Source organism: Chionomys nivalis, chromosome 10 (genome assembly GCF_950005125.1).
Source record: "Chionomys nivalis chromosome 10, mChiNiv1.1, whole genome shotgun sequence".
NCBI classification, from domain to species: domain Eukaryota; kingdom Metazoa; phylum Chordata; class Mammalia; order Rodentia; family Cricetidae; genus Chionomys; species Chionomys nivalis.
The window spans coordinates 77,527,692-77,551,218 of record NC_080095.1 but is presented as its reverse complement, the minus strand read 5'-3'; the positions used below and the strand labels follow the sequence as shown (position 1 = coordinate 77,551,218).

General features: G+C 38.4%; 1 protein-coding gene across 4 annotated transcripts in view; it reads left to right on the top strand.

Moving 5' to 3' along the window:
- Etv1 (ETS variant transcription factor 1) overlaps window positions 1-19,684 on the top strand; it is a 90,561-nt gene extending 70,877 nt beyond the window's left edge. For 3 of the 4 annotated variants that reach the window (XM_057782470.1, XM_057782471.1, XM_057782472.1), the window contains 4 exons: window positions 1,645-1,713; window positions 5,110-5,279; window positions 11,167-11,268; window positions 14,933-19,684. In XM_057782470.1, the coding sequence (XP_057638453.1) occupies window positions 1,645-1,713; window positions 5,110-5,279; window positions 11,167-11,268; window positions 14,933-15,154 (563 nt within the window). In that variant the 3' untranslated portion in view covers window positions 15,155-19,684. The remainder of the gene's footprint in view (window positions 1-1,644; window positions 1,714-5,109; window positions 5,280-11,166; window positions 11,269-14,932) is intronic. The other variant, XM_057782473.1, reaches the window with a different exon arrangement.
- Window positions 19,685-23,527: the final 3,843 nt, after the last annotated feature.

Here is a 23,527-nt window from a genome sequence, read left to right as displayed (position 1 = left end):
TTGGGTTCAGTCCCTAGCAAGGCGAAATAAACACAAACACGTTCCAGCTTTTCAAAATGCAAGGCTAGTCTCTAACATTGTGGTAGCTTGCACTTGGTTGTTAGCGTGAGTCTTGTCCACACAAACAGTTGTAGTCTTTTCTCCCAGCACCTGGCACTCTTTAACTAGAAACTGCTCCTTAGAGAGTGCGCACCTAACTTCACTCTACCCACATATATCATGGAGAATATCTGTCTACGACCTCATAAACTTAAATCACGTTTTTGTAGCAAAACATGGTGGGACTTTGCCTTTCAATGTCCTCGATTTTGCACCCTTCGGAAAAGTAGTTATTCAGAATGGATTCACATGAGCAGTGGAGAGAAGGAGTTATTATTTCAGGTAGCCACAGTGGAACTCTCCTGCTCTAATAGATTTTGACATCTACAAAGTAACTAGACAAGAAATGATTTTGTCTGGATATGATCTCCACTGAAGGATTCCTGGAACTATGACTTAAACAGCATGTTTGTTCTGTAAAATTCGCTTAGCTACAACCTTTTCAGTTAGGACTAACTTGGCTTTATGTGAATGATATTAATAGATGTTTAAATGACAGCAGAAGACAGTAAAATCTTTAATACTTGAGAGAAAAATATATAATTACTGTTGCTAGTGTTATTAATATTATAAACCTACCATACAGAACATTGTACTTGAGAAATAAAACTATGTTTAAATTGCATGAAATTTCTTCCTATAATTAAAGGTGACAATTAGGTAAAGTCAAGTATACATGAGAGAGAAAATGATTATTAAAAGATATCAGTTTATTTTTACTTTTTCTGTAAGCTGAGTTAGTACAGCACAAAACAAAAACAATAACAAAACCCCCTTTCTCTGTTTCTTAACTATTAATGAAGAGGAGGAGTGGGTGAGTCAGATGGCGCCGTAAATGAGGATTCTTGCCGCAGCCAAACCTGGAGAGCCGAGTTCAGTCCCCAAATCCATATAGCAGAAGGAGACAGCCCACTACCACAAATTGTCCTCTGACCTTCAGGTCCAGCTGTGATGTGTGCACACCACACACCACACACACGCATACACACACAGAGAGAGACACACAATCTAATAAAATGGTTTTAAAGTAAGATGGTTAGCCTCCCAAGATGTTTTGACAAGGAAGTGAAGGGTAAACTAACTCAGTTTCAGAGAGCCAGGCACAGCACCAGAAATCAAGGACAATTCTGGAAATTCATTTTGCTGTCTCTCTCTTAAGTATTGAAACAAAAAAAAAAAAGAAGAAGAAGAAGCCAGAACATAAAGCAACACACTGTAAAGCCAGGGTCTGCCAGTACTTTGGTAAAGTCTACACTAAGGTCAGAAACCATGAATCTCTGATGTTTACACATCGCTGTGCTATGGCGCCTGTCTAAATTGAAGTACGCGCAAGTCATTCGGTCCTCACAAGAACTCTATTGCTCTCGTTCTCATATGAAAGATGGGGAAACTGAGGCAAAGAGCCAAACTAATGCTTCCAATATCGAATAGCTGGAAAGTTGCAGAGTCGTTTTTAAAGAATCTCATTATGTCAGCGATTAAGGCACTTGGGAGCTTGATTTCATAATCTGTCTTGAATGACCATGTCCTGCTCTCCCCCCACAGGCTGCATGTTTGAAAAGGGCCCCAGGCAGTTCTACGACGACACGTGTGTTGTCCCAGAGAAGTTTGATGGTGGGTGTCTCTCCGTTTCATTATTTGATTTTTATGAGTGCAGATTGCATTTTCCTTTGCTGAAAGCAGTTAACATTTGCACTTCCAGGCATCTGTCCACATCCTATATCACCCACTATGGACCAGTGAGGTTACTGGGTGTTCCCTTTGCTCCCCCCTCCCTCTGTTTCTCTCTTCTCTTCGGTTCCATGAAATTCCTTTTCTGGAGACAGGACAGAAGAACGTCATTGTTACTCCAGGTCTTGCAGAGCAAGGCATCTTTCCATTGCCCTGCTGAGCGCATGCAGCTTGTTGTTTGAGATTTACTGAAAGCCGATCCTGTAATTAACAAAGCTGAAGAGAAAGCATGCTGCTAGGGATGCACTGATGACTAATGCAGCCTCCTTTCTTTTTATTGTTCATGAAAAGATGCATTACAGAGCACAAGAACAACATAACTGCCCATTGAGTTTACTGATTGCTTGCCCCCCACACTCCCACCAAGGAAGATGTCCATTGCTAATGTAGCATTATGTCGTAATTGCTTAAAAGGAAGTTAGGGAAGCATTACCTTTTAAATATCTCTCGCTAGTACAATGAAAGGGTCCCAGATATTAGAAGAGAGGTCAAACCAGATAGAATCTTCTGTTCTTGACATGCGCGGTGGCAAAAACTGACATTTACAAGGAAGCTGGGAGGAAAAGTGAACGGTTAATTCATTTACTGGTTCTTCGGAGTGGTCTCCATATTTCCTGCTTTGATTGTCAAACAGGAAATGAGCAGGGGCCCTCTGATTAGCTGATTGCAAAAACTTTGGGGATCTCGGCTGTAATGACTTGGGTGCTCTCAGAGTTTTTAATTGTCATTATTTAAACAGCGAAGTGTGTGCTCAGATTGCTGCTCAGCCTATTATAATTAGTTACTCGAGGGCTTAACTGCCAGGCTTCTTGCTGTTCTTGTAGTTTTTGGAAAGCATGGGGAGTTTTAGGAAGATCTGTTTCCTCGGCCTCCCTTAAGAGGACGAAATTATTAAAGGTCATGGAGTTAAAGCCCCAAAGGGAAGCACTGCTTCGGCTTTCTTCTATAGTGGAGAGTTATACCTCTATTTCAGAACTGCGAGCTGTCTTAACCACCCCTATGAGCATGCCGTCACAGTCCTTAAATTTGGCTTTTTCTGTTGACCTGGGGCTTAAAATTTGCTTTTTGGAATGTCCTTTCTTTGTTTGTTCTTTTCATTTATTGCGAGCTTCGGACATTTTAAATAATCTCAAAATTAGTAAGGGTATATAAGAAGGGAAATTATCTTAAAACTATGGGAAAAATAAGATGTTGGTGCTTAGGGAACTCGCTGTCCTGGTTTGATTTCTTTGACTTTAAATACTGTAATTTCATTATATATATATATATATATATATTTAAAGCTAGCTTTTGTCTTTCTAAGTATTAGAGAACAAAATTACATCAGAGAGGATTTTCTTTCTTTTTTTTTTTTTTTGCATGTAGCTAATTGAATAAGTCACATTTGTAGACGGCAACACCAAAGAAGCTTCATTTCACAAGGTTTCGTTGTCTGTATGGCTGCACACTTGTCTCCACACACAAAAAAACTGGTAATATTAGAACGAAAAATCTGAGATAAATAAAACTGACTTTGAAATAAAGATAAATGTTCCAGGTTAAAAAAAAAAACATATATCATGATTCTTTAGTGGCTGTTGAACTACATAGCTGTGTGTGTTTGTGTTGTTGTGAGTATGATTTTCATGTGATGAGGTGTAGTTCTGCTTACTTATTGCCAGAAATCTCTAGAGTGCTTGTGCTTGAGTTCATTATGCAGTTCACACTTAGTGTGAATAGAGCTACTTAACTGTATTGTTTCTTCAACAAAGAAGATACCCGATCCATCTGCAGGCATTTGACAGGCAGTGTGAATCCCACCAGCTCACGTAGTTCTGAGACTTGTGGCTGGAGCCAGAAGGGAAAGATTATTGGCTACAACACTAAGCGTCCTGGTTTGGTTTTTTGCTTTGAAAAGCCAAGTTGTATAGCAAAAGCACTGTTAACACTTTTGCTCATCAGATTGTTCTATGCTTTTCCATACCAGGGAAATAGAGCTCACTTTTTATTTTCTTAAAATGTTTATTTCACAAAATGTTCTGGTATACATGATTTTTTAGTATTCTTAATTCTTCCCTCACAAATACACCCTGACTGCCATCTCCTCTCCTTCTACTCCTCCTCGTCCTCCCCACCCACTTCCACCCCCCTCCATTTCCCTTCCCTTCAGAACCATGACATAACAAGATGCAATAAAACTAAGCAAAATCCCTCATATCAAACATGGAGACAACTCAGTAGGAGGAAAGGGGTCCCAGGAGCAAGTAAAAGAGTCAGAGACACCCCTACTCCCACTGTTTGAGTTCAATAAAAATCCCAAAGCTCAACTTATCCACAGCATTTCTGCAGATAACCCAGTGTAGACCTATGGTTGCTCAGGCTCTGTGAGCCCCTATGAGTGCTGCGTCTTTGATTCTGTGGACCGTGTTCTCTCGGTGCTCTGTGGGACCTCTCTGGCTCCCACAATTCTCTTAAAAAAAAAAAAAACCAACAAGCTGGGTAGTGGAGACTACCTTTAATCCCAGCACTCAGATAGCAGAAGCAGATAGATGTTTTAATTCCAGGCCAGCCTGGTCTACAGAGTGAGTTCCAGGACAGCCAGGGGTACATAGAAAAACTCTTGTCTTGAAAAACACAGCAAAAGACCAAGAAACTAAATTAAATTAACAAAATGCAGGTAGCTGTATTTGTTTCCTTTGTTGCTCAGTAGAAAGCAGTGGCTTCCAGCGGCAGGCACATTAGGTGGAATGACAGAGCTGTCGACTCCTCTAACTTGCCATGAGTTCCCCAATTCATAGCAAGTTCAGGTCACTTAGACTTCATGACATGACTAAATTTACCTCGAAATAATTGCTCTGAGTTTTTCAGTAATCTTTCGTGTATGGGTCAATAAGGTATTTACAAATTACACTTCGTAGAAATTAATTTATACAAGTAAAACACCGGAGCTTAAAGCTGATTACGCCTTCAGAGTCACAACGAAAAGGAGTGTGATTAGGTACGATGGTTGTAAAGATGTGAATGGAAGATAGATAATTGTATGAGGTTTTTATAAATAAATGATTTTTATGAATTTACTCCTTACTGGTGTACATTTATATTAATGAGAATCCATACTGTTATACAGTCTGTAGATTGTTGGTTTCTGTTTAAACATTTGATTATTTTAAATCTGTATTTAATGTCACTGTTACAAAATCCATGAAGTGACTGTCTTTAAGTGTTTTCATGGTTGATTTGGTGTAAATTGTATGCACATGGCACAATATTGCTGATAATAGTTTATTTTTTTAAATTTAGGGGACATTAAGCAAGAGCCAGGAATGTACCGGGAAGGACCCACGTACCAGAGACGAGGGTCCCTTCAGCTTTGGCAGTTTTTGGTAGCTCTTCTGGACGACCCTTCAAATTCTCATTTCATTGCCTGGACTGGACGAGGCATGGAATTCAAGTTGATTGAGCCTGAAGAGGTTAGTCGAGTAGATTTCAAGTAGGAAGCCAAAATTTCCTATAATATAAGTGGACTTGGTTAATATGCTAGAAAGGTATATAAAAAGTTTTAAAACTGTATAGACATATCCTAAATTTGAAAGTAGGTCAAAACAACATGAAAGTACGGATTTGCTTCACGGTGTTTAAGCCATGGAATGCAGTAGTCTCTCCCAGTTTGCAACAGTTTACATCTGTTCAGAGGGCTGCTTTTGCAGTAGAGTCCTGGCTTCACACCAAACACACACAGAGGACTCAGAAATGGGAAATACCATTGCTAAACGTTTGGTTGTTTAAATCTGTAGTGTATTTAAAGCTCCATTTGGCTCTAAAGAAACTTTGGCTTTCTGTTGATGTACTTAAATAATATAAGTGAAGAACCACCAAAATATGGTGCAGACCACAAAGACTAAAGATGCCTAACAGGATAATCTCAGAGCGTTTTACCATGACAGAAATGTGTGCTCTCCCTCATGGAAGGTTTTAATAATCAAAGCAAGAGTTGGACTGGGGAAGTTCAACAGGGATTTATGTCAGTTAAACAGCCATTTCCCTCCACCTGTGATTAAAATAAACCGAGCAGAAACAGAACATTTTTCTTTTGTCATATTTGTTAAGACAGGACACATTACTAAATGATGTCAGGAACATTTGAGCCACTCCGAAGAGTCCACATTCTACAAGTGATTAAGTTTCTCATACAACAACCCGTGGCATTTAGACGTTTGAATCTGAATAAAAAAATAGAAGATCTGACTGGCTGGCCACTTAGTGCCAACATCCTGAGATTTTTGTTATTAATTAAATGCAAGGGAGATATGCAATCACGTGTTTCATACAGCTGACATTTCAATGACTTTGCTGTCACAGGTGCAGGAAGTCAAAAGCAGGACCTAGTAATGCAGCCAGTTGACTCCTTCCAAATGGTAACAAGCTCAGTGGGAATTGTGTAATAGGTACTACATGTCTCCGAAGCTTTTGTTTAGCATCTTTTCCTAGGGTCCTCAGAGGACAGCTCAGTAGATAATACGCTTTTGCACAAGCATGAAGGCTTGATTTCTGTTCTGAGCAGCCATGCTAACAGCCAGGTGTGGCAGCTTATACCTTTAAATCCAGTGCTCTGAAGGCAGTCACGGCAAGATCCTAGGGACACACTTGTTAGCTAGTCTAGCTGAATCGGCATAATCCAGGTTTGGTGGGAGGCCCTGTCTCAAAAGGTGAGGTCAAGAAAGTAGTTAAGGAAGACACTATCATCAACCACATACACACACATACACACACACCAAAAAAAAAGAAAAGAAATTTAAAATTTTTAAAAATTTTATGTCCTATTTCTGATTGTTACCTAGTTCACACTTACAATCATATCCACCAGACAATGACTGCTTTCTTCTCAGATTTCTTGTTTGGAAAGGGTCTGTGAATTGTTTCCTTCTCTGTGTGGCTCACAGTCTCTCTCTAAAACTCCGCTACATACAAACCTTTCTGTGTTGACCCCCGCAGTCAGTGAATGATGTCTTGGAAGTCACCATGTTATGCTGCTCACAGGTTTTATTCTCTCATGTTTCATCTCTTAGTTGAAAATGATAGTGAATGAACATCTAATCCTGGCCTGCTTATGTGCTCAGTGTGCTTGGATAATGTTAGCAAACACAACTCTCTCAGGTATCTGAGATAATGGCATATTATTTCCAAATTTATTGGTTATTATAGGGAATTATTCCCAGAAACATTCTTTAATATAGCAAGACACCTACAAGATTCCATGCCAACAACTTGATGATGCTCAAGCTAGTTGAATACCAGGAAGTTAAATAGCCAGACCCTGATTCTAGCTTTACTGTCCCATATCCAAGCATTACCTTGCAAAATTGGTGGGCTGGATGATTTAGGTTACTGATACAGTGCTTGCCTGGCACACTTCTAACACCCAACACCCAAGATACATTTACTAATATCATAAATGGGATGAAGTTATGCTTAAACTACTACATTGACTCACTTAGTGTACTTAACAGTGAGGGTGAATGCCGTGTTGCTACCCTCCTTCTGCTCCTTCCTAACAGGGCAAGCGCTCATTTCAAAGTACTTCCTGAGAAAGTTATTGGAAGTTTGGCCTAATCTTTGAGACTTCATGTTGACAGTCGTGCCTTGGCTTTGAGTGCTGCTGTGTATAACATCAGTGCTTATGAGAATCAAGTTGACTTTCCCAGTTTTCAGGTCGCCCAAAAGTTATTTATGCTTTCTGTTAATTTTAGACCCTTTTGTCTACAATGTATAGCTATATTGTTGGTTCCCCCCCTTAACTTTTTACTGTTATGACCAGAATAAGTTTAAAGTCATACCTTTTAAATCCTAGACTACTAATCCATAGTGATGAGAATTAATCGGCACTATAGGTTGTAAGCTCTTACAACCCCCTCTGATATGATTGGCAACTATCACATGGCTCTCTCAGAGATAACTATGCTGCCATAAAGTTTGTTGCATTTTAATTTTGAAGTGAACTCTGGTAAGACTCTAGAAAACACTCATTTGTAAATGAATGTTTTCAGGCATTGTTGCTTAGCAACACTTTTCGCATTCCTTTAGATTGCCATGCTGTCTAGTTGTGTCTCTATTGAGCCACTGACCCCCACTGTTACAGGTTTGAAAGATTTTATTTTAAAAACAAAACCAAGCCTCCTCCCTCCCTCCCTCCCTCCTTTGCTTTCCCCTCCTCTATTCTCTTTGACATTTCAGGGTTTCATAGCCCAGAGTGACATGGAACTTTTGATTCTCCTGTCATAACCCCAGTCTCAAACTCAAATCCTAGGTGCTAGAATTAGCAGCATTTCTCACCATGCCTCGCTTGTATTTATTTCGTATTGCCACCTTTCCCCACTCTATTCACTATTACTTAGAATATTTACTGCCACGTTGGTGGAAAATTAAGACGTATCTGCCCCCATGGCTGCTAGTTGAATAGATAGCCTGTTCCTGCTCTATCATGTCACTTTATGTGGTTATGATCTAACAAATAAAGTTTGCCTGAAGATCCCAGAAGCAAAGCAGCCAACTATTAGGGAGCTCTTACCTCTATGAAATCTTAAGACTGAAAAGAGAGTGAGTTCCTGTCTCATCCTGCCTTATACTCCTCTCTAGTGCTGGGTTTTTTTTTTTTTTTAATGCTTTATTGTACTTAATTGAGCTATATATTTTCTCCACTGCCTTTCACCTTCATCCGCCCTCCTCATTCCCCACACTCCCACTTTAGGAGATCTTGTCTTTTTCTCCTTTCTAGGTGGTTCCATGTATTTCTCTCTTAAGGCCTTCTTTGTTGTCTAGGTTTGCTGGGGTTGTGGACTGTAGGCTGATTATTCACTACTTTATGTCTAAAAGTCACTTATGAGTAAATACATATCATATTTGTCTTTCTGGGTTTAGGTTACCTCACTCATTTTTTATATACATCCATTCATTTGCCTTGAAATTTTAAGATGTCTTTATTTTTTACCGCTGTGTAGTACTCCATTGTATAAATGTACCACATTTTTTTAAATCCATTCTTCAACTGAGGGGCATCTAGGTTGTTTCCAGGTTCTGGCTATTATGAATAATGCTGCTATGAACATGATTGAGCAAATGTTCTTGTGGTATGATTGAACATCCTTTGGGTACACACCTAAGAGTGATATTGCCGGGTATTGAGGTAGATTGATTTCTAATTTTCTGAGAAATTGCTGTACTGATTTCCAAAGGGGCTGTACAAGTTTGCACTCCCACTACCAATGGGGGAGTGTCCCGCTTACTCCACATCCTCTCCAGCATAAATTCTCATCAGTTTTTTTTTTTTTTTTTTTGATCTTGGCCATTTTGACAGGTATGAGATGGCATCTTAGAGTTGTTTTGATTTGTAGTTCCCTGATGGCTTAAGTGTCTTTTGTCCATTTGAGATTCATCTGTTAAGAGTTCTCCATTTAGGTCTGTACCCCATTTTTTATTAGATGATTTCTTCTTTTGATGTCTAGTTTCTTGAGTTCTTTGTATATTTTGCAGATCAGTCCTCTGTCAGATATTATATTAAAGGCGTGCACCACCGCCTGGCCTCTATGTCTAACTAGTATGTGGTTAAAGGCATGCACCACCACCGCCTGACTTCTATGGCTAACTAGTATGGGGTTAAAGGTGTGTGCCACCACTGCCTGGCCTCTATGGCTAACTAGTATGGGGTTAAAGGTGTGTGCCACCACCGCCTGACCTGTATGATGACTACTATGGCTACTTTTGCACTCTGGTCTTCAAGAAAGCTTTATTTGTTAGATCATTAAAAATATCACTACAACTTTACTCACAATATAGTATATCAACTGATATAATTAAAGACCATTTTATGTTCATTCCAAGAATACAAATTAGTGATAGAAAGAATAGTAAGGATCATTTGTTTTGAAAGGGGCAGGGAGACAGCAGAAAGGCTGTGGCTAATGAAGAGAAGAGGAGCAGAGAGATGGCTTTGAGGATATTTTTTATTGTCTGAGACACAACAACTGGTAATTTCACGGAAACAATGGATCGCAGTCTGTTAGAGAATGCTCTCCTGATCTTGCTTAGGCTGTGCATGGTTTCTTTCACTCAGCCTATGAACGAGTATGGATTAATGAGTTCATGACTTCTACTGCAGTCAAAGATGCAGGCTTCTCTCTGTGTATGCCTCTATCAGTCCAGTGTGACATGGAGGTGGAATGGCACCATCATTGGTAAGAAGTGCTTCCAAAGCTCTGCTAAGAGTTCTGCCTTGGCCAGACCCAGTGGTCCACCACAGCAACACATTAAACACTTCCAAGATCTTTACTAAACACTGGGCATTCTGCGAAAGAAAGAAAGAAAGAAAGAGAGAGAGAGAGAGAGAGAGAGAGAGAGAGAGAGAGAGAGAGAGAGAAAGAAAGAAAAAGAAAGAAGAAAGAGAGAGAGAGAGAGAAAGAGAAAGAAAGAAAGAAAGAAAGAAAGAAAGAAAGAAAGAAAGAAAGAAAAGAAAGAAAGACAAGAAAGAAAGACAAGAGAGAGAGACTCGCATATATGGTGTTTTTCCATTTCCACATTATTTTTAGCGTCCAATTAATGTTTCCTAAATGAGTTTAATTTTCCAGTTTGGAGTTGGCTCTAGTTTTCTTCAGAGGCCACTTTCGGCAATAACAATTACTTGTAGTTTAGTATAATAATCGGCATACTGTTTCCTCGGCAGCCACACTACCAAGCTGTTCTTTCTTCTGCACAATCTGAATGGGGGCTTTTCCTCCTCCTCCTCCTCCTCCTCCTCCTCCTCCTCCTCCTCCTCCTCCTCCTCCTCCTCTTCTTCCTCCTCCTCCTCCTTCTTCTTCTTCCTCTTCTTCTTCTTCCTCCTCCTCCTCCTCCTTCTTCTTCTTCTTGTCACAAATGCAGTAAAACACCTTTACAAAGGAATTATTAAGCAGTTCTTAATTGGAATTTTTGTCTGAAAGTTCAGGAAGGAAAAGACTGATAGTGTATTGCAGAAGGGAAAATATGCCTTGTTTTGGTCAATTGCAGCCTGTTCTTTCCTGATGTAAACATATTCCCTTATTTCCATTTAACTTCTGCTCAAAACAATGGTGGCAAAGAATTCTATTATGACATTTAGGAAAGAGGACCACATGCCTGGTTTAAAGCAGGACCCAGGAAACTCAGATCATGGAGGAGGCTGTTTTACTTATGCCTTTGATTTGGACATGGTTTTGTGGGTTGAAAAGTCATACATTGATAAATGTGTGTGTGTGTGTGTGTGTGTGTACACACACACGTGTCACTAACCCTGAACAATGTGACTGATGAAGGCTGAACACTAACAGTGTGATCCTGTTTTGATGGCAGGTGGCCCGGCGTTGGGGCATTCAGAAGAACAGGCCAGCTATGAACTATGACAAACTTAGCCGTTCTCTCCGCTATTACTATGAGAAGGGAATCATGCAGAAGGTGAGATGATATTACGTTCAAACTCATTGAGATGTGCCCACCACCGGTCTCTAAGTCAGTTCTTACAATCACAGTAGTGCTGCCTTGCTCCAGCCAGGCTTCCACCCATAGATGCTTGACTCCTGCTTGGAGCATCACAGGTCTGTCTGAAAAGTCATGGACACTGCAGATAAATGTATCTATCAAGGGGCAGGCTTTCTGAAGTTTCCACTTTATCTCACATGGTAATAAAAAGTTATTTCAGTATCAATAGTAGATCTCCATGTCTCTAGAAGCTGTAATTTTACTGTGCCCCACAGCCACATATTTTTTAAATGCTTGTCTCTTTCTTTTCTTTTTTCTTTTTGTTCTGATTCTTAAAACATCTCTTGTTCTTATTAGAAAAAGAAGCAAAACACTTTTTTTCTTGCTCCATATCTTGCCTGATTTCATCACTTGACAGTTTAATATCCCAAACCACTTACTTGTAATAAATATTTCATCTCATTTGGTTAGTAGAAAAAAGTTCAATATATTTTAATTCAAATGAGCTTCTTTTAATATTTAAAAGTTGTTTGGTGTAAAAGACAAAAACATGGATAAAGATAAAATGTTCTTAATATATAACATTTATAAAGGAGTCCATGAATAAATGAATATATAAAGATAAAACATTTGAATATTTGTTATTATTTCCTTCAGCCTTGGGTGCTTTATGGATTCTCTAGGCCTTGCAGGTGGATGTGAATGCTCCACAGAACAGACTCTTTGGATGCCACTGTTTGGCACACGAAGGCAGGTTGTGTACCACCCAAGCATGTGGAGATTGGACTCTGCATATAGGCAGCAACCAACCAGGGTCCCTTATCATGTTAGCAAGTACTAACATTCAAACATGTACAGTCATTTCCCCACTGTTCCAAGAGCCACTTCTCATGCTTAAGTACATTGTAGCATAGCTTATTCAGAAGAACTCAATGACTCCCCTCCTTATTACACACAAACACATAGTGGGGAATTCCAAGTTTGTATGACGATATTTATTCACTGGCTTAAAATTTTAATTAGGTCTTTGTGATGTATGTAAAGAACAATTAAGCTAGAAGTCTGGAGAATAAAATACAAATAACTGAAAGCGTTAATACAAGTAAAACATTTTAAGTGGTAATTAATTTCAGTATCATGAAATAGAAATAAGTTGTGTTGGAAAAATTCTTATACTTTGTAGATAAAATATCTTCACATCTAGTTAAAAATTTAGCAATACTTATAAAAATATTTACTAATGTAGTAACGTTTATACTCTCCATGATATATTTGCTTCTCTTTGCTTTACCATTTACTTTTGCGATTTTATTTATTTTATTTAATAATTATATACAGAGATGCTTTGTTTGGGTCAAATATGCCCCCATTCCCTCTCCTTCAAATTTTGAAAAATTATTGTTTCCTGTGTGTTTTTATGTGTACCATCAGTATACGTGTGCAAGTCAGATGACAGCTTGCAGTCTTCACGCCTGGCTTGCCCCTCTGTGGGTCCCAGGGATTGAACTCAAGTTGTCAGACTTGGAGGCAAGTGCCTTTACTTGCTGAGCTATCTTAAAATTTTAAAAATTGAAGTATAATTTAAATATGTTTCTAGTCTTTGACAACACACCCACCTCCCCATTTACTTCTGATACATCCCTTCACAGAATCCCTGTGCTTTTTCTTCTCACTGTTACATTTAGATTTTACCTAATATGCAGGATTTCTCACCCTGTAATTGTATCCCTAACAAAGGAAGGCATCATTTACTTTGTCTGTGTGTCAGCTCCTATTTTAAACTCAGCAATATCTAACAGTGCGATAAATACAGTAGTAGCACTAAAAATGTTTATCCAGAGAAAACTAGAAGGAAGCAGAGGCAGAAATCCCTAGGAGATTTTATAATTTCGATGGCATCTTGTGCATTTAAATTCCGCATGATGAAATGCTTCTCATTTATTACATTGCTTCCCAGTAAAGACAACCTCAACACATCGGGCAAAATGACAGGTCCAGTACCCAAGGCAAACAATTCTTTTTCTGCAGCCCCAAACTAAACACAGTGGGCTATAAAACACTCAGAGGCATGCAGAATAAAGCATTTATTTTACTTTCATTTCCTGAAAATACTTTGACAAATGAAGAGGAAAGGAAGCAAAGCTAAGGTGTGTCATCTCTCAGCGTTTGTTTGGTGCTGCCTGCTTTTCAGTTTTGCAGTCATTTCATTAGTTTACTTTTTTGTCTTTTTAACTTGTAGTGAGCACTAAAGGAAGAGCATCAAGCTCGATGCCCCCCTTCTGCTTTGCGCTGGGCTAGAGACTTCCCTCCATGTGCCACAGCTGGCTTTCCAGGGAGCCCTTCCTGTCTCCGTTTCACAAGACAAGGAACTGAAGGGCAGTTTAAGAACCATGTCCAGATTCATAAACACTGCTTAGTGTCAGCTCTTTCAAACCTCGGCATAGCCAGATTATTTGGACACTGATGTGGATCTTTTTACTTAAATTCAGGGCAGCAGATATTCTAACTCTGAGTCCAGAGCAGCAGAGATCCTTGGCAGTCATTCCCCCTCTCCCAAACATGGACAGAGAATTTATAAACTGTGAGCACACTGTTTCCCCATGTCACAAATCAACTAGCAAGACCTTTGGACATAGAAACATAAGACAGTCAATACTTTTCAGCTTTCTGAAATTGTGAACTACACACACACACACCAACGTTAGCACAAGGAACTGCCTTTGTTCCCCATCGCATCTGGGTCTTGAGTTCCTCAGCATTGTCTATTAGTGGCAGGTACATCTATCTGTCTCCTTCAATTGTTTATCATTTTCTACAGAAGCATTACTCTTCAAAACTTAAGTTTGGGGCATGTCTTTCTCTACAAATTATGCTACGTCTCCTTTATTTCAGGCAGTTGTCACATTTCCTTTTCTCATTTCCTCCCTTCCCAGTGTGTATTTTAGACTCCTTTCACTTTTTTTTACGCCTCTTACTTCAATTTGACACTTTACACACATCCTTAAGCTTCATCTAATGTATCTTGCCTTCATTTTAAAAAGTGATGTGCTCAAGATAATGTCCTCTTGCTCCATCCTTCATTTAAATAAGGCTATGTATCTTTGGGGTTTTTTTCAGATGAGACTACACGGTGCCAGGGGAAAGATGGAGGAGAAAGAAGCAGTGCATCTTGGGAATTAGTGATCACTAGTCTTATCTTATTAGGAACAAAGCACATTTTCCTTTTCAAACTTGCAAGTTGTAGAAATATAATAGGGGAAGATAAACCTTAAAGACATTTTTAAAAGCAAAGATGTTACCTTTAAGACAAACCCTTCAATGTGAATTGCTTGCATCACATTGATTTTCTTCCCCAAATGGCAGCGAAAGTACCCCTTTATTTTAAAAAGGAAAAAGCAAACTGCTGAGTTTCCTAGCTATTTGTGGAATAGATTATTACTCTAGGTCAACATTTCGTATTTCCCTTGATTGAACCACGGCTTACTTCACAAAGTTAAAACGTTTCCCCATGAAAATGTAATCTGTTATTTAGTCAAATGTTCTCCTTTGCCCTCCATCCCTGCTGTTGTCTTAATCTGTGTTTCTCTCTCCCCTACCCATGTGGGGACGGTGACGCTGGGCTTTCCCATGCTATTCTCAGGTGGCTGGAGAGAGATATGTCTACAAATTTGTGTGTGACCCGGAAGCCCTTTTCTCCATGGCCTTTCCGGATAACCAGCGCCCACTGCTGAAGACGGACATGGAACGTCACATCAACGAGGAGGACACGGTGCCTCTGTCTCACTTTGACGAAAGCATGGCCTACATGCCAGAAGGGGGCTGCTGCAACCCCCACCCCTACAACGAAGGCTACGTGTACTGAAAGGAGAGACAGTCAAGCAGGGCACCCCGCGCTTCGCCTGTTTTGTTTATCAAGATCGAGAGAATCCCCGAATTCTCTTCAATCTTTGTTTTATTTTTGTTGTTTGTATTTTAATTTTAAAATAATAATACAGAAAGGGGCTTTTCCTGTTGCATTATTCTATGGTCTGCCATGGACTGCGCACTTTATTTGAGGGTGGGTGGGAATAATTTAGACATTCATTCTTTGTTAAAGGGAGATGGTGGGTGAACGGGCAGAGGTAACTGGGGATTCCTCTTTACTTAGGCTTGGGATGGGGTCCTACGGGTTTTCTGTATGATGAAGCTATATCATGTTTGTTCGATTTCATAATATCGTAAGATAATTTTCTCGGTATCTACGGTACATTTGATTTCACATATGTAAATATCTACTTGGAGACCATTTGCCTTGGGCATTTCCCCATCATTACTGAAGTCTTTGCAGGTGTACAAAAAAATCTACTGTAAATGGCAGTTTAATGTTAGAAATGACTGTTTTGCAGCTCTTGTAAAAAAGCGAAGTATTTAGCAATTACATTTGCTGTTCTTTCTGTTCCATTTTGCTTTACACATGACTTGTGAAGGGTAAGCATATATTTGGGCAATTCTTTCTGAATTTGAGTAATCACCGTTACTGTAAATGAGCGGCACAATTTTGGACTCTGGCTCCAATTGAGTCACAGGCCAGTAGCATTACATGTATCCGGTGCCATCTTGCTGTTTCAGTACGAATACTGTCTTTTAAATATGTCAATGCCCATTTCAGTTAAATAATGACATGTCATGATCCTTTGGAATCTTCATTTAAGTGTTAAATCTGGGATCACAATGAAGCAAAAAGAGAAAAAAAAAATACCTGTCTCCTTTCACTATCTTCAGTACATAAATACATTATTTAATCAATAAGAATTAACTGTACTAAATCACTATTATGCTGTTCTAGTTACAGCAAGCACTCTTTAAGAAAAATATCCACTACACTAAATAGGTACTATAGTAATTTTTAGACATGGTACCCATTGATATGCATTTAAATGTTTCACGGCTGTGTTCTGTTGATAACATATATAAATATTAGATAATGCTAATGCTTCTGCTGCTGTCTTTTCTGTAATATTCTCTTTCATGCTGAATTTACTATGACCATTTATAAGCAATGCAGTTAACTACAGATAGCATTTCAGGACAAAATAGATGACTCAAACCATTTATTGCTTAAGAAATAGCTTACACCATGCCTTGCTATAAGCAGCTTTTATGCACATTGACAAATAAGAGTGAGCTTCAGCTTGCTAAGGGAAACTGTGGGAACTTGTGTAACTTTTGGCGATTTGGAGCACTGTTCATGAACGGTTAAAGAATATGGGAAGTTGCTGTGTGACAGAGCTGACGCAGTTCATCGTCTCCTGGACACGCCTGTAAATGTGATCAGATTGTATGAAAGAAGATTCAAAGATCTAAAGTTTCGGAGTTGTTGCCTTTGTTGTCATTTTGTTTGGCTTTACATTTAAAAACAATAGCATCGAAGGTGTGCCGTGTTGTTCGTTCACGCTGAAAACCACAAGGAAGTAGTGTCTTATGAACCCTGAGTAGCTGCTTTCAAGATCCAAGCAAAGGAAATGAATTGTGTTCAATCTCTGAGTATTCTGGAGAATAGCTTTGTAAAGAATATATAGGAAAATAATTATTTTTTAGAAAACTCTTAAACACAGAGCCCAAATAAGCCTAGGAAAGCATTTCTGAGCACAAGAAAGACCTTGTGAAGATGAGCCCACGGTACCCATTCTCCCATGCCCACAGACCACAGTTCTTTCTTTAAACCGACAGTTACTTCACTCTGCACACAGCCAACCCAGTACTATCCACATCCTCTCGGAAAGTTCTGATATCTGTGTATGTGTATACATGCTTTCATTGACTGTGTTGCATGTGTACTACGTGGTCCTTCACAGGGCGATAAGTACGCCTTAAGACTTAGGACACCACCATGATCGTGTAGCCATTACAACACTGAGAACAGAGACCGACTTTGTAAATAACCAGTGAAATAGTCACTGTACAGACAGCTGAGGCTTGTGATTGGGCTACTTGGTAAAATAGAAGGAAATTCTAAATGCACCTTTAAATGTAAATCATTTTGAGCAGTCTTCTTTTTCCATTGTTCTTTTTTTTTTGCCCTTTTAATATTCTTGTTCTAATCAGTCAGGGAAGATGAACTGGACCCTGAGTCGTTTCAAGGGATCACAAGAATAAAGGTATTTTCATATCTAAGGACAACTACATGTTGTGTTGTCATAGGTAGTGACTTAATTAACTAAATAAGTCATCAACAAACATTAAGTGTTTTCTTAATTTGGAAACATTTAAAATATAGCTTCGTAAACTTAAGCAAAATGGAAGTTTTTATGTTTTTATTTTGTGTGATCTTTTGTTTTCTGCATCTTTTTCCTTTGAGGCAGATAATAAACGTAGTAGCTGATTTCTGCAAGATTCTTGCATTTTGTATTTCAACAGCATTGTCTACCAAACATAGCAATTAGTAAAGTGAAGTTTCAACTCAGTAAAAGAAATGAAAAGATATATTCACTAGTGATTTAGGTCTCTCACTAAAGATTGCCATATCCAACAACTTCTTAAAACACAGAATATCACCTTCAGTGAAAAATTATTTTATTCGGGGGTGCTTCAAAATGAAATTTTGCAAACCTGGGTGTGTATTTCCTCAAATCACAGAAGCCTTGCTTCCTGTAGATGTTATAACAAATGACTTAGACTTTAGTACCAACAGAAATTTATCTTCCTGCAGTTCTGGAGGTTAAAATTTCAAAGTCAGCCTTAAAGGGCTAAAGCCAAGACATTAGGAGGGGCATTGTTTTTTTGTTTTTGTTTTTTTGTTTTTTGTTTTCCAGTTTCTGGGCTGCCGCGTTTCCTGACTACTAGTTACATTTCAATTTTCCCTCCTGGGACACATCCCTTCCTCTCCATTGTCATTTAGCCGGACTTCTTTTAAGGGCCTTGTGATTCTATTTAGGGTTTACCTAGAAAAGCCAGGTTGGTCTTGCCCTCTCAGTCTCCTCAATCCGTGCCACGTTTCTTTTGACAGATTATCAGTTCCTAGGTTCCTAGAATTATGATGCGATCCTGGGGGAGACTGTTCAACTTTATTGAGTTTCCCACACAAAGACCCCGTAGAGCAAAACCCCACTTGATTTATTTATGAACAAAAAGTTTATTGAGGTTGCTAAATGAGTGTATTCTAAAGAATATCATTATTTACCTTTCAGATTATCACCCCTTATTTTGTATAAATACTTTTGAAAAAAAACTCTGTATCAAAATTCACCTGTTCTAGTAAATCGTCTGGGTTACACATCAAGCCTTTGTATGATTTAAAGATCCCGCGTGTCCTAGTTAAGCACACTATGATAGAAAAGATAACTAAGCTGTGATAATAACGACAGGAGCACAGCTAAATCTGATGCTCGTGCCATATTAGGTTTTGAAAAAAAAATAGTATCAGTAATGAGTTGATTCCTTTTGATTTTCACATCTGGAAAATGACAACTGCTAGCTCAATAAACACGATAAACAATATGTCTCTGTTAATTGAAGGAACAGAACTTCTAAAAACTGAGTCTACTTCTCTGTATATGACAATGAGGGGCATTTTCCTGCCTAATGTCACAAATTTGGACCAGATTAGAGTGTTCTAAAATGAATCATGTTTTTATCATGCAGCCCTTTCCAGATTATATAATCATAAAACATGAAGAAAAAAAAAACAGTTGAATGCCTATTTGAGTCCCTAAAATTTTTTAAGATCAGTAACAAATAGGCTCTTTTCCAGGAAGTTTGGTATGGGAAAAAAACATTAAAAATAGGCAGAATAAGTGGAGGAATCAACTTAATGACAGCTGATATGTATGCTAGACAATTGCAACAAGAATTATGTAGGAGCCAAGTTTCATAAAAGTATTTCTGTCACGTTTAATTTTAAAGATTTGGGTGAGTGCTGACCTAGGAAAATGGAGAGGTGGTTACTGCTTCCTGGGTTCTTTGGAAAGCTGACCAAACTTAGAGAGAACTAAACTAGTAGTTTTAGGGCTTGATTTCTTTTTTTTTAAAGTAAGACTGACTTAGACACTTTATTTATAAAAAAAAAAGGCATTTTATGGAAAAGTATAGTTTAAGAGGAAACTGTGGTTAGACTAGCGGGTGCCTTTATGGAAATATTAACGGTTTTGGAATGTTCAATAAAAATGTATATATAATAGTTGTGGTTTAAGAATCCATATATAAGGTAGGTTTCTTTTTGCATATAAACACCAATATTCTTACTTAGTTCCATTCAAAAGGTATGTTTCTATGGGGGAGATTTTTTTTTTAATTTGCTTGGTTGTATTAAGCTTATAATTACAGTTTGGGAAATCATTATGAAATTCATGTGGTGATAACAAATTAAGTATGCTCAAGATTTAAGTCTAAAATAAAAGCCCAGAAATTGAAAATATTGGATTGTTGTTGATCACTTGGAATGCTGGCACAGCCACACCCTATGGTCAGTGGTTGACTGCCTCTTAACAGCTACAGCTTGAATCATTTGTGACTGAACTGTAGCGTTTCTTTGCTGCTGCCGTCACTCCTCCCATTCAGTTTCCGAAGGACTTAGGCACCATGACACTTAGTGCACTTTCCAGTTGTGTTTCAACTTCTTCAGTTACATTTGACTAAATCCTAAGAAATGTATTGAGGGAAAGAAACAGAACTTTGGGGACTCACAAGGATATGAAACTTGCCTACACTGCCTCTGTCGTGACTAGGTTTGTCTAATGAGCTAAGGAAACATGGCTGTGCTGAGATGTCATGATAGCACAAGCAAATTCATAGCTTGGACTTAACTATATTCTCATTTTAACTTCTCTTGACATGAATGTCTATTACAATTATGTTTGGCTGAAAGAGTTATTGATTGCTTGCTCCGTCTTACCTTTTGAACAATCCTTGTAGGAAAGCTAAAAAGTAAATCAAACATCGTTTAAGACAACAGCAAAGATAAATGAAAATGACTGAAGTATCCTTCGATTCTTTTCTGTTGCAGATGATTCCAGAATAAGGTTAACCAAGGAAGCGCTTACACACTGCACCCTTCAGTAAGCTGTACACACGATAAGTGCACACACACACTGCACCCTTCAGTAAGCTGTACACACGACAAGTGCACACACACACTGCACTCTTCAGTAAGCTGTACACACGACAAGTGCACACACATACTGCACCCTTCAGTAAGCTGTACACACGGCAAGTACACACACACACTGCACTCTTCAGTAAGCTGTACACACGACAAGTGCACACACACACTGCACCCTTCAGTAAGCTGTACACACCGCACTGTTAGTCGAAGAGGGAAAAAAAGAGTCTTCAGAAAACTTTTGAAGCACAAAAGGATGAGTCACATGATTGAGAAGAAACAAGAGTGATTTAAGAGCAGAATTGAACCAAACAGGAAGTGTTACATAAGCACGACTCAGTTGTTAAGGCTTACTTTTGCTAAGGGGGTAACAACAGCATCATATACAGGTAAATATTCCAAATCACTAGAAAAATCACCTCATAGAAAGTTACAAAAATGGTGGATTCAAGGAAAGATAACGTGTGTAACAGGACTTTTCAGTCTGCAAAATGCTGTCTTTTGTTCAGGAATCAAGCTCAGACCTGAAACACATAAGGCAAGACTTTGTTACTGATCGCCTCCACAACATGGTTATTCTGTTTGTAATTGAACAGAAATATTTCCTTTGTTCTTAAAAATAGTTTTAAAACTTAATTTTAAGCAAAGTTTTCCATACTTTGGGAAAAAATCTTGAAACGCATTCAAGTTTAAATCTATCTGCTGACCAGGCGCTGGTGGCAACAAACACCTTTAATCCCTGCATTTGGGAGGCAGAGGCAGGAGGATTCCTGCGAGTGTGAGGCCAGCCTGGTCTACAGAGTGAGTTACAGGACAGGCTCCAAAGCTACAGAGAAACCCTGTCTTGAAACGCTGCCCCCACAGGAAAAGGAAAACAAAAGAAAAAAATTCGCTTGCTGGCTAGGATCTTTAGCATCCAGTGTCAATAACAATATTCAGAGGGGTGGGCAAACACTTGATTTCAAAATGTTTTTATTTTTCTTAGACAAAATATTAATATTTAAAATACTCCAGTTGATATTTAGTTGTTAGGGTCTGAAATATATAAACATGATTCATTTACTAATAGATTGACTTAAATTTTATATGATAGTTTGATATCATCATTAAGAAAATAAAAATGTCCGAATAGTTCTTTAATCATGTCAGGGAAAGCAAAGTATACTGAAGTCATCAGCTAATTGAGTGTTCTTAAACAATTCAGCCTTTTAGATACATGCTAACAACAGAGACTTCAAGTCATCCACACCAGGGTTAGTGTGATGGTCCAGACGGTAAGGCACCTGCTGCCAAGTCAGATGACCTCAGTTCCATCCAGGATTTAGACCTGACTCCTGGTAGTTGTACTATGTCCTCCACACATCTGCCATGGAAGGGATGCACCCCCCAAAAGGAAATGTAATTTATAGTTTGAAAACCCACATCAAACAATAAAGTGACCTTTTGCTTTTATCTTTCTTTAGTTTGAATTGAAAGATGTTTTTATTAATAAATAAACTTTAGAGTGTGATAAAACTCTCTAAGATACTGGTTATTTAGATAACGTTTTTAAAAAGAAACTATTTCAAAACATGCCATATTTATGCTAGCATGTAATTAATCTGAAGCTTTCTTAATCTGTGATATTATTGAACTATAGAAGAAGATAAACTGATTTAAAAATGAAATAATGTAGATTTTTTTTTTTTGATTTTTCGAGACAGGGTTTCTCCGTAGCTTTTGGTTCCTGTCCTGGAACTAGCTCTTGTAGACCAGGCTGGCCTCGAACTCACAGAGATCCGCCTGTCTCTGCCTCCCGAGTGCTGGGATTAAAGGCATGTGCCACCACTGCCCGGCAATAATGTAGATTTTTGGTTCATTAGTTAAAAGGCAGAATCTAAAACTATAAAAATACAAAGCTCCAATACCCTGTTTTCCTTCTCTTTAAATATCTTTTATAATCTTTTTTCTGTGTTTATTTATTCTTTGAGAATTGCATACAATATACTTTATTCATATGCTTTCCTGCCGTCCAAACAGCCCCAGATTCTCTCCACTCAACTCATATTCTTTCTCTTTTAAAAACAAAACCAGCAAAAGAGTCACTAAAAAAACATGGAGTCTAATTTATGCCGGCCGTTTACTCCTGTGTTGGCCGTTTGCGCATGCCTCCAAGTGTGGCTGACATGCTCAATGAGACTCCATTGAAGAGAACTAGCGTTCCCTCTCCCAGCTGCCGTCAATTATAAACACCTTCTTGGCAGAGGTGGGACTGTGTGTCCACTTCTCCTTTTTCAGCTCAAATTTGTCTGTCTTAAGCTTTTCCAATCTTGTGCATGTGAAAAAGATTCCCATCCAGAGATGAGCACTCCAAAGTGTTTCATTTTCTGCATATGGTCCAACTGTGGATCTTTTGCATATATTCATTTGCACCTAAAGTCATAAACGGTACAAGTGACCTAACTATTGCCATTAAAATTAATTTTCATGCTTACCTCTAAAGTTCACTATTAAGAAAACCATGGAAAGTGAATGATAGAGATGTCCTTCCTGGATTTCTTGTGTGCTCACTTTCACAAGAATTCATGATTATGAAGAACTCCTGAGGCGGTATTTTTACAACCGAAACAGTGAGAAATACAAAAATAATAACTCATTACTTTAGACCTCATTTGATCATGCACAGAAAAACATTAATTCACGCATACTAGGATGGATTCTAGATTACTTGTTTCAGCTTTTTCTGTATTGGGAAATCCACACATTCAACCGTCCATTTCTTAACATAAAAATCTTCTAGAAATTAACATTGAATACTGGCATAAAATCATTTGCTTGCATATTTTGTTCAAATTAAGTGCCTTCTGTGTAAGATAGATTTATAGAAAGCTATTTTTGTACTCAAACTAAACAAAACTAAACAATATAGATCTATAACAGATGAGTGTAAATTGGAATGTATCTTTTAGTGATGACTGTGTTTGATGCTTTATACATAACTTTATGGCATCTAGTAATAGAAGCACAAGGATGACTTTATTCAAAATAATTTGAAAGTTTAATAATTTCCATTGCTATGACATAAAGCAGTGAGTTACTATAAAAGCACATGGTACATACTGTGCCTGATCTGAAGATTTGGGAACCAAAGCAGTGCAGTCTTACTCATTAACTTCTGGA